Below are 11,143 nucleotides of genomic sequence, written 5' to 3' on the forward strand. Positions count from 1 at the left end.
TAACTATTTTTTGTTTCGTGCATTCTAAACACACATTTTTAGAATAATGTTTTATTATCTGTTATTTTGATAAACGTTCTCATAGCTCATCTGATTTTCATTTTTTTTTCACAAAACGTCATAACTGTGAACCCGGAACTAAAACAATAACATGTCAGTTGGTTGAATTCAAAACCGTGGGCACTTGGAGGACGCTGTTCGGTTACTAGGCAAGCGATTTAAACCCCTATCCATTTAATTGCGTCTTTGTAAAACACTGTTTGTTAGTCACTTTACACAGAAGTTCACGTATAGGACTCTCGTAAGAATGGCAGCTATTGCTAGCCAGGCAGACAGCGTTGATTCCTAAAAAGTATGTTTCCTCACGCAGGTCAACATGTCTGTTGCCAAGGAGGAAGCTTTATCCCCAGATGAGCTGAGGAAGAGGCTTTACCAAACCTTTAAGAATCGAGGAGTGCTTGACACTCTCAAAGTGAGTATTTAAACCATGGGTTTTGAGCCTTTGAAATTGCATATCATTGATATGATATCATTCTCCTTCTAGACACAGCTTCGTAATCAGTTGATCCATGAATTGAAGCACCCCGTTTTGAGAGGAGAAACCGTTCCCAGGCCAGTCCTTGTGAATTCAGGCTCTGTGCTTGTCACAGCCTCTAACAGTCTGGTGGTTGACCACCTACGAAATTCAGGATATGAGTATACCATGTCTGTCTTCTACCCTGAATGCGGTCTGGGCAAAGACAAGGTGAGCACTGTCATGTTTATTGTGTGATTGTGCTTGCATAATTTGAATGTAAGACATTCAGATCCAGAAAACCCCCTTACCCCCTTAGTAACTATGCTGTAATCATCATCTCTAAAGGTTTTCACAACCAGAGACCTTCTTCAACTCATGAAAATCAGTCCCTGCTCACCCCTTTACAAATCTCTGGTAATGAAAACATTCTGGCAAGATGAAATATCAGATATTGATTTTGTTTGTTCTTATGACGACAATAATGTTGAACTGAATTTTGTCAACAGGCATCAAAGACACAAAAAGATAATAAAGGTATGCTGCATGTTATGATTTTTGCCCGATGCTTATCTCCAACTGCCCTGGCCCCTCAGGTCTTCTCATGGCTGGCTCACAGACATCCTGTCATGTCCCTGATTGATGTCTCTTTTAGGTTTCCTGATGAGCCTTCTGATGGAACTAACTGACCATCACTTGCATGCAGAACGCTGTGATGCTGACACTCAGACCGCCACTACACCAATTTATAGAGAATCTCTTGGTATGAAATGCTCTCTCAAGTTGACCCAGTGTCATAGATTTGCAAACCCTCCTTGCTATCTTGTAAAGTTGTATGTAATAATGAATTTGCTAACCCTAACCCTAACCCTATGAATTTGTTTCTGTTCCCAGGCGACAAGATGAAAATGATTGATGAGGAGTATGAAGCTCTCCGTTACAAAGGAGACAAGTGGGTTTCATATGAAGCTAAGCTTACTGCATACAGAAAAGACATTGAAGCACAGGTGCAAGCAGAGATGAATGCAAAGGTATGTATCTCCTCCTCAGAGTCTGTATCCATTACCATGTTCCTGAGTATATTTTGTGGTATTTTTAATTAGGTGTTTTCTGCTACCTCAGCTACAGCATTTTAAAGATGTGGAAATAGCTAAAGTAAAGATGGAAGAAAAAGAGAAATCTCGTAAAGAAATTTTGCAGCTGAGACAGGACATGGAGAGGACTTTTGAGTTGAAGGCAGAGGCATTGATCAACAGGGAGAAAAATGCAATTGATCGACTACAAAAACAACAAGAGGTACATGGCACTCAGCATTGATCTTACATACACTGATTCCATTGCCATTTAGTATTATATTTGGCACATGCTGGTTTATTTGTTTATGCTGTTTCTGCTTTCAGATTGAAGAAAAGGATGTCTATATGCAAAGACAAGCTGTCCTAAAAGAAATTGAAACCGTTCGGAATAGAGAAACAGAGCTGAGGCTAAGGAATGAGGCTTTTGAAAAGTAAGATCATGTGTTATCACCATGATAATGTTGCTGAATCATCACTTTGTCCCAAGGTAACCAGGGTTGGTTTATAATGTTACTCACAGAATGTATGTTGACCACAGAACCTGCAAAGTTCAGGAGGAGAAGACTAAGACTATGGAGGAATTGCTGAGGAGAAGAGAGCTTGTAGTGAAGACTATGGAGGACACCTATGACCAAAAGCTGAAGAATGAGCTTTCAAGGTAATTTGATTATGTGTTATTCAACCAAACACTGCACTTAGTTTTTCAACATGTACCTTTGTTGAGGTGGAAGAAAATTGGTGTATCGGCTTACTTTAACCCCCAACATGGAATAATTGTAGCAGAACAGCTATTCTCTTTCTATCCAGAGGGTGTCACTCATGTGTAGATGAACATGTAGGCCAATGATTTGACTCAAATTCACCTTGATGTGGTATTGATGTTGTATATTTAGACCATTCCATCACTGACAGTTGTGACTCTATGACCCCTAGCATAAGTCATTTTTTTTTTTTTCATTATTGATGTTGTTGGTCTGTGATATTGTTGCTATCTCTGTGATAGATTTGATAAAGGGGTGTTAGGGAAGATGCTACTGTATACAGAGCGCTATACTGCTTTAAACATGGGGATGAAAAGCTTTCTATCATAATGACTTTGATTCCTATCACAGATCTATCACCTCTTAAACCCTACAACCACACAGTGTTTATTTTTAGATTGTAAATCTGGCATGTGTAGCTAGCTGTCAGTAAGCATTAGTGTAACATGCTGTAAGACTGGCCACCGAGGCTGAGCAACAAGAAGCCCAGATGCACAGCTTTTTGATCAATGCAGTCACCCAACCACGCTATGCACTTTAATGTCTTTGCCGTACCATAGGCAACTGGTTCCGTGATTGGTGGTTAATATTCATGTTATAGTCCAAGATGTAGACTGATCATTGAAGAGACATAGAACTAAAGGAATGATGTTACCATCAGTCCTTTTATGTCATGTTACGTGTTATTTTGTATTTATTTGTGATTATAAGGTATCAGCTTGAGTTGAAGGAGGAGTACGTCAAAAGGACTGAAAATCTTACAGAAAATGAGAGAAGAAACAAAGGTGTGTGTTATCAATGCATTTCTGTATATCATATTGTACAGTACAACTTGTGAATGTATTATCTCTAAACTTTTTTTTTTTTTTCTCAGTGGAAACTGTTCGCATACAGAAGGAGTCGGCTGCAATCAATGAACAACTAGAGGAACACAGCAACGCCTGTTCCGAGTTGAGACGACTGCAGGTGAACCATTTGAATGCTAAGGGGGCTGCTTTTTAGTTCATGCTATGGCTGTCTCAGTCATTTCAGTTCTGAAACCATCTTCTTCTGTGTGAATGATTTGAGATTGATCCGTTTCATGTCAAACATGGCTGAATATCCTGGGCATGTGTTTCTGTGTGTAGATGGAGCTGGACACATCCCAGACGCAGGCCTCCCTACTGAGCCAGCAGAATGAGCTGCTGAGGGAGAGGCTGGAGACCATGAGTGATTACCCCACTTTGAGGAGAGAGAGGGTGGAGCTGCAGGCCCAACTCAGGCTGCTGAGGAAACAACGGGAGGAGACCCATGAAGAGAATCAGCTCCTACGAGCAGGTGAGAGGTCAGGTTATCACGCCTATGTCCTCTCAGAGGGGAGATATAGGCCGCTCCCTTACAGGTGGGGTCAAACGTTCAACCCCAGATGTTGTATGGGAAATGAGTGTAACCTTCTGCTTTCTATAGGACAAAAAAAAAGTTGAAAAGTGGATTCTTATTCCATTCCTTCTCAAAAAGGCATACTGTATGAGGGATGTGTATGAATTTTAAAAAGAATGCATAATGACATTTATGTGGGGTTGTTTTTCGTAGCCCAGAGAAGGCATTTATTTTTGAGACATTCAATGGTTTGTGGTGTTACTTGTATAGTGTCTGGAAACGCACTGTAGTGTGAAGCATTCAGTCTTGTCTGCCCAACTGCTCTTGGCTCTGTGGTTGAGTCTTTGTGGATGTGTCCTGCCTGTCAATGCAGGGCCTCTTTGCAGTGTCTGGCGGTGGCTTTACAGACAGCTCTGTGAAGTGAAAGCTGGGGGAGGAGGGAGGTGGGTAACGGGGTAGTGGGGTAGTGGCCTGGGCCAAGGAACTGAGGGGAGTGGAGGGACCGGGAGGGACAGAGGGCCCTCTCTACTGAGGACTGAGTGCCAAGGCTTCACCCCCCTCTCTCTGAGGGCCACAATGCTCTTCCTGTCAGAGGAGCAGACAGGGGATCAGTGGGCCTCTCTCATCCTCACTAACAGTAGGCTTCATTAAGCTCACAGTACCATGTGTTCAGTGCTCCGCACAACCCTCCCAAAGCATCATCACGTCAGCCAAATGTAGCCTCAGAGATTAACGGGTGCGTATCTCAGAGACAGAGTCACCTCACTTCTGATTTTCACCTCACACTTTTGGCACAACCCTTCAATGCTTTTCGAAAAGCATTCATGTTCACAGCTGCAAAATGAAATGTATGTCCTCGGACACCGCAGAATGAGTGCTTTAATGTGTAACCAAGACCTGGGCAAGCCGTCAGCGGAGCAGCTGGCCCTGCAGACGGAGCTGAGGAGGCTGCAGACTGCCAGGAGACTGGATGAGGAGGAGTTTGACAACCAGAGACGGGTGCTGCAGGCACAGCTCCACAGTGAGGTCAGTGACACACAGAGAGTGTGGGAAACAATGTAGTCACTTCTCTTTAACACCCATCTGTCATGCCGCTTCTTGTTTATTCAGTGGCTGTGGTCAGGCCTTGGGTCTGTGTTTTCTCTTGGACCTGTTGAAGGATCTTGACTACTATACTTTACTCCACTATACTTGACTCCCTGTCGTGTGTGTGTGTGTGTGTGTGTGTCTGTGTGTGTGTCTGTGTGTGTGTCTGTGTGTGTGTCTGTGTGTGTGTCTGTGTGTGTGTCTGTGTGTGTGTCTCTGTGTGTGTGTGTGTGTCTGTGTCTGTGTCCAGGTGGAGCACTGTGCCCAGATAAAGGCCCAGCTCATTGAGTGTGAGGAGAGGACCCAGTGGATGACCACCCATGCTGAGGAGGTCAAGATGCAGCTTCGCCAAACACAACTAGGTACACTTGACTGAGTGTGCATGGTCCCCACTGCTTGTTCTTAATTGCTAGTTCCTATAAACTGTGTGAATGCTGCATAGTTCCATTGAATAGTAGCTCCTCTGCTACACAACTATGTACTTTGCGTGGTGCAGATACATAGCTTGTGCAGATATTTTTAGTCTGTATCATCGTTATAGTTAATTATGGCTTTCTTACTTTGTGCCCTGTTCTTCTTCCACACTGATCCTAAGAAATTGAACAATTGAAGTCCTCTGAGAGGTGATTGACATACTGCTGTTTTTGTAATTAGTGAAGGTAATGGACAGGAGACAAGACGAGGAAGCCACTTTAGAATCTGTCGAATTGTCTTGAATCAGATTACAAATCAAGTCTTCTAATCTGATTCCTTATGGTGGTGGGTCTTTCATCTTTTCCCTCAAACCTTCTTCCTTTTCTCTCTCCTTTTTATTTTTCTCCCCTTTTCCCACCTCTTGGCCCTGTGTGATCTGTGTGATGATTGGGGTCAGCTTTGGAGAATGAAGTGCTGCGTAATCCTAAACCCTCTCTGGTGGACCGCTCAGTGCTGGACCTCAGCTCTGATAAACTGGTGCCCCCTGACATCTATGTGAACACGGGTCTGCTGAGGGCCAGGGGCAGGGCTGGTTATGATGATGTGGTTGAAGCAGGTGTGCTGCCCTCTCGTGGGCGTAGCAGGAGCCACTGGGGCCGGAGCAGCTCCCCAGACTCAGACACTGAGCTGGTGGCTGGAGCCAAGGCCAGGATCAAAGAGCTGGAGAAGGAGGCTGAGACACTTGAGGAGGCGTATAGGAACTACCAGCAGAGGGCAGTGCACAATGCCGTATCACACATGCTGCCCCCACGACCTCTCTCCCCCCAGAGAGCACCCGTTTCACAACTACCTCTCTCCCCCCAGCGAGGACCAGTCTCACACACACCCCACTCACCTCAAAGGCAACAAGTCTCTCAGCGTTCTCGCCCTCATTCACCCAAGCGATCCCAGGTCTCTCTCAGACCTCTCTCACCCCAGAGACAACACTCCCCTCATCACACTAGAACCCCCCCACCCCCACAGCCCAGAGTGACCTTTGCTGAAGAGCAGGTCCAGTTTCAGTTCCCAGGCCCAGTGAGTGACCATGGCCTCCAATCCCTGGACTTCAGTGAGGCCCCGTTTACAGCAGAGAGAGCCCCCCAGGAGAGCAGCTCTTCCCCCTCCAGGCGCCTGTCCTCCACCCCCCTCTCCCTCTCCAGGAGGCGGCTTCAGACAGAGCCTGTGGAAGGTAACTGCTTCCTGTCTGAGCACTGTGTTTTACTGTGTCGTTTCACTTCAAAGGGATTTGATGTACCAAGGTCTGCACTGCTATTAAATAAACTGTACATGAGTTGTGGAAAGAATTTATTGCCAGTGCTCACAACACCACTTGTCCTTGAATATTATTACTTTATAACTTTTATAACTGAGGATTAATGGATCAGTTAATATCTAACAATGTGAACTATAATGTAACATGTTTTAAACTGCATCTATGACTTACTCGTTTTTAAACTGACAGAACAGATGTTGTATTTCCTGTTGCTGCTGTATGCTCTAACTGTTCGCTCTTCCTCTAATCCTCAGAACCTGAGGTATCGTCTGTGCCGTTTCCTGGTCTGTCTCCTGAGAGGCAACTCTCTCCTATCCCCCGTGGTGAGGTGGTATCCTCAGGAGATTTCACCTCTGACCTCAGTCCACCTCGCAGTCCTCAGATGAAGAGCACAGCACGAGACCAACACAGGTACAGTATCACCAGGCTTCACCTCAGGCAGAAGGGCATGACTACAACATCTTACAACCGTAAGCAGAGTTTCAGTGAACACTTGTGTCTTTGTTTTCTTCAGTCCACCACAGGTACAAAACATGTTCTCAGGTTCAAGTTCAGAGTCTTCTCCTCAGCCTGAAAAGATAACCATTGAAGATCTCACTGAGCCCTTGCCAGGTATTGTAAATAGACAGTGTTGATATCCTGTGTTTGTGTTCATCCTGCTGTGTGTGACTACAGCTGACACAACTGGTGTACAGTATCTTCCTGGTGTGCTAGGGGTGTGTTCTCTACGGTTTCTGTTTTCATCATTCCTGTATCTTTTTGATGGTGTCTAGACCATTGTAATCACAATGACTATTCAGTCCATTTGTTTGTGCTTCCTGGTCCCTCCAGCAGTGGGATAAACTGTAGTCTGTCTCTCACTATGTTCCAGTCTGCCCTGGAAAAAAAATCACCACACTGCAAATATGATTGATGTGTTTGCAAAGCTTTTCAGTCATATTATTCCACTCTGCCACGTAGTGTAAGCCCTCTTGACCATAGCCATTGAACTGAGTTACGGTTAACCTGACACCTAAATCCCTGGACCCCATAAAGCAGAGGTCTATTTATAGCTGCAGTGTATGAGAGATGGCAGAAGCCCTCTCTGTAGGACGTGGAGCAGAAATGACAATCCCTCAGTGTTCCCAGCATGCTTCCTGCTTCCTGAACACACAGCACCTGTGCGTTTCCCCACTTCTGCTGTAGACACTAATCACATTGTGGGAGGAGGAGGACCTTCAGTAACACCCCCAAAACGACATGATTGGCTTAGTTTATCCCTTTGCATTTTTGACTAGTGGCATATCTATAGTTTTTGCTCATATTAATCAACACTGGTCAGCATCTAGTTTAGCAAATTAACAAACTCAAATCACTGTAGCTTTGTGTATTTGTAAATCCATGCATGCTTCCACCAATTAATGTGAAGCATCTTAAGGTCTCAGTGCTGCTTCAGTGCCAACCAGCCGAGGGTGCAGAGAGTATGCCATATGTCTGCCGAGCAAACGCTCAAAACACATTTGTTGATTTCATACTTCTGGTGATTGTGAAACCTCTCCAAAATGCTTATGTGATTGTGGATCCTGTCCAAAATGCTTTCTAAGCTTATAGTAATAGATATCCAAATTGTTATAACACTCAGGAAGAAATTACATTTTGTTTTCTATATAAATGCACACAGGTTGCCTATGAATCCCAATAACATCATGTTCTACTAGTTATGTTATGGTGGTTTCCAAATGGTTCTTTTTTAATGAATGTGTGACTGGCCTGTAGTGTCCTTTCAGTGGCCCTGCACAATGGTGAAGATGAAGGGCAGCTGATTATGTATTCTGTGGCGGTCCTCCTGCATTATGGGCCAGCATAAAGGGCCCCTTTGTGTGTGTCTCCCTCCAGAGCCCGGCCACATTCCAGAACTGCTCCTGGACACGGCCATCCCTCTCTCTGAGGAGGCCCCTGACGGGCACTCTGGCTCCCCTCCACGGGCCCCATGGGACCTCACAGACACACAGACACACACGCAGACGAAAGGGGGTGAGTGAGCAGCCCCCCCCCCCTTCCTCTATAAAACTTCACCCAACTTTTAACTGACCCAGCCTTCACCACACCCATAATGGCCATACACATACGTCTCAATTATGCCCTGGCCCATTTGTAACCCTTTGGCTAAGTTTCAGATCTTACCATAACAATGTATCCTGCATAGACTCAAGTTAACACGTTTCTCTTTGTAGAAGTCCAACAAACTCTCGATGAACCTGTCAGACAAGAGGATGATGATGAAGAAGAAAAAGAAGAAGAAGAAGAGGAGGAGCTGAGATGGGAACAAGAGAGGAGAGAAAGAGAGGAAAGACGACAACTGGAAAGGGAGGAAGCCCAGGAGAAGGAGCTGAGAGAACTTGCAAGATTGGAGCAAGAAAAGGTAGGGATGATCGACTAGAAAGTTACTCTACCATTGTCCACTTCACTCTTCTATTTCTATTTCACTCTGTCTAATGAGCTTTGATGAATTGAGGACCTTTATTTTCTTCTGTAGCTTTTTGAAGAGGTGCAGCAGCATGGACAAGAAGAAGAAGAAGAGAGGGAGGAGGAAGAAGAGCAGAAGGAGGCGGCAGAGCCTGCTGAGGAGAAGACCCCGTCCTCAGATGTAGATCCTCTTCAGAAGTACATGATGGTCCTGGAGGCAAGGGTGAGTCAGTGTGCACAGGTGAGACACACACACACACACACACACACACAGACACACTGATCACAACAACAAACCCACTGAAAAGCTTTGTTGTTATTGTAGATGTGTGAGTCAAGTACATCCAACTGAATGTGTGAAATGGTGTTGTTTTTCAGAGCCCTGGAAAAGCAGACCCAGAACACAAGAGCCCTGAGGCAAAGAGTTTGTCTGAGGAGAAAGATGACAGGTATAGTAACTCCTAGAGATGAAAATAAGACCGCGGGATTGCTTTAACTAGATCTTAGATATGCTAGACAGAATATGCCAGCGGTGTTCTCTCTTCAAAAGAAAAAGACCTCCTCTGATGCCAGTCCTTGTAGTCACTTTAATCATTAATTGAGGGCCAATTGATCAAGAATGTGTATTTAATTATTAAGAACTTAGTCTGTATTAATGAACACTTCTTACTTTGTTCTCTCTAGCATTGTTTCATTTGCACATGAACAAACGGATGAAGAGTTCTGGTGACCTGGTGGAGGAGGATGTCAGGGTGCCAACTTCAGCTGAATGCAACACACTACCATATTCTTGTACTGTGGATTGTGTTTATATATTTCTGTTTGTGTTACAATGTTTTACAATGGTCATTGTTGCATTGACTAAACTTGAATGTACCTATTATTTTTTATTTTGTTTCATGCACAAATTGATTTACACTGTATTGACAATGTAATTTGTATTATATTATGAAATGTTGCTATTTCAATCATGGTTCCTAAGCATTAATAAACCATATATTTCTAAATGACAAAGTGACTGCTTGGTTGTGCCTCTGCTGTCATTGTAGTATTACAATGTGATATATCACAAACAATATTTGTGTTGCATGAAAAAGAAAAGCCATACATTATTGAATGGAGTTGTTTTTTTGTTTTTTTTTCATTTTTTATTTTCATAAAAACTGTTAACAGGCTGCGTGAGAAATGTCAGAGGGAATCCCAGTCAGACAGGGTGTTGGATTGGTGTCCTCCTGGTGATTGATCGGTAGCCATATGATTGTTTATCTTATTTGTATTTGTATATGATTTTGGTTTTATACACAGGAAGCACAGTATGAGATATAACTCAAGGTATAGTACATCAATGTCATCTTCCTGTAGGCCACTCTATACCTTTTAATCAGGTGCTCTGTTGTACAATACTATTGATGCATCGTTGTTTACAAAACAAGAAGTTGTCAATAATGACATACAGTGGCCTATAAACTTTGGCTGGACCTTATTCTATTCATGGTCATATTGCCATTTCAAATTATACTGCATGTTGATGGTGCATTGTCTTCCGTCAGATAGCGCTACTCTGTCCAAACTAATCTAGTAGTCAGTCGAGGGACGAGTGTTGCCACCTAGAGGAAGACAATGGATGATAGTGGTGTTGTGATTAATAGTAATCATTTAGGAATTATGTGAAGAGTCATCTGAAATTAATTCACAAGGAAGCCCTTGACACTCAATAGAAAATATGGGTATACTGTCTATTAGGTTACAAAATACTATAGAGGATTCATATACTTTTGACTTGGAAAAGGAAAAGCTAAGAAACACCTAAGACTACGATGCAATAGACATACAACGGATTAATTTGTTCTTTGTTAGAAAAAAAAAGGAAACAGGCAAACACTGCCTACCATAGTCGTCAGTACAAATGACTACACATCACCTGTATCACTGCAGAAACAGTTTTCTCCTTCATGCAACAATGAATACACATCAAGATATCCCTGTAAGTCTCCTACCTAACAGAAAAAGATTACATCAGTAATTAGGTCAGTCATTTAACAATTGCACATCAAAATGTAACTGAAATGCAATTCAAGAGAGTTTAAAAAAAATGTTTTTTTCTTGTTTTTTTTCAAGTGGTTATATCTTCAATAAAATAAAAAGTAATTGAAACATCACCAAAAATTCCTGACTT

At 43.2% G+C, this 11,143-nt stretch overlaps 1 protein-coding gene across 2 annotated transcripts; it reads left to right on the top strand.

The window, feature by feature from the left end:
* The first annotated feature begins 162 nt into the window (after window positions 1-162).
* Window positions 163-9,981, top strand: ofd1 (OFD1 centriole and centriolar satellite protein). 2 transcript variants are annotated; one of them, XM_083682156.1, is made up of 23 exons: window positions 163-209; window positions 371-472; window positions 545-745; window positions 863-931; window positions 1,024-1,051; window positions 1,170-1,277; window positions 1,409-1,545; window positions 1,637-1,810; window positions 1,915-2,021; window positions 2,129-2,248; window positions 3,063-3,136; window positions 3,226-3,317; window positions 3,479-3,668; window positions 4,606-4,736; window positions 5,047-5,158; window positions 5,668-6,438; window positions 6,777-6,933; window positions 7,037-7,134; window positions 8,398-8,535; window positions 8,736-8,923; window positions 9,038-9,190; window positions 9,346-9,416; window positions 9,652-9,981. In XM_083682156.1, the coding sequence occupies exons 2-23, from the start codon at window positions 377-379 to the stop codon at window positions 9,695-9,697; spliced, it is 3,261 nt and encodes a 1,086-aa protein (XP_083538282.1). In that variant the 5' UTR covers window positions 163-209; window positions 371-376; the 3' UTR covers window positions 9,698-9,981. The 2 variants fall into 2 exon arrangements, with proteins under 2 accessions (XP_083538282.1, XP_083538283.1); XM_083682157.1 differs by having other exon boundaries at window positions 5,827-6,438.
* The last annotated feature ends 1,162 nt before the right edge of the window (window positions 9,982-11,143 follow it).

Source organism: Argentina silus (genome assembly GCF_951799395.1).
Source record: "Argentina silus genome assembly, chromosome: 12".
NCBI classification, from domain to species: Eukaryota; Metazoa; Chordata; class Actinopteri; order Argentiniformes; family Argentinidae; genus Argentina; species Argentina silus.

Excerpts from the sequence above, each read along its gene's own strand:
- ofd1 (XM_083682156.1), top strand. The coding sequence starts at position 377 with ATGTCTGTTGCCAAGGAGGAAGCTTTATCCCCAGATGAGCTGAGGAAG. Across the intron at positions 1,052-1,169 it reads GACACAAAAAGATAATAAAG|GTTTCCTGATGAGCCTTCTG; the intron begins GTATGCTGCATG and ends TGTCTCTTTTAG. Across the intron at positions 1,278-1,408 it reads AATTTATAGAGAATCTCTTG|GCGACAAGATGAAAATGATT; the intron begins GTATGAAATGCT and ends TTCTGTTCCCAG.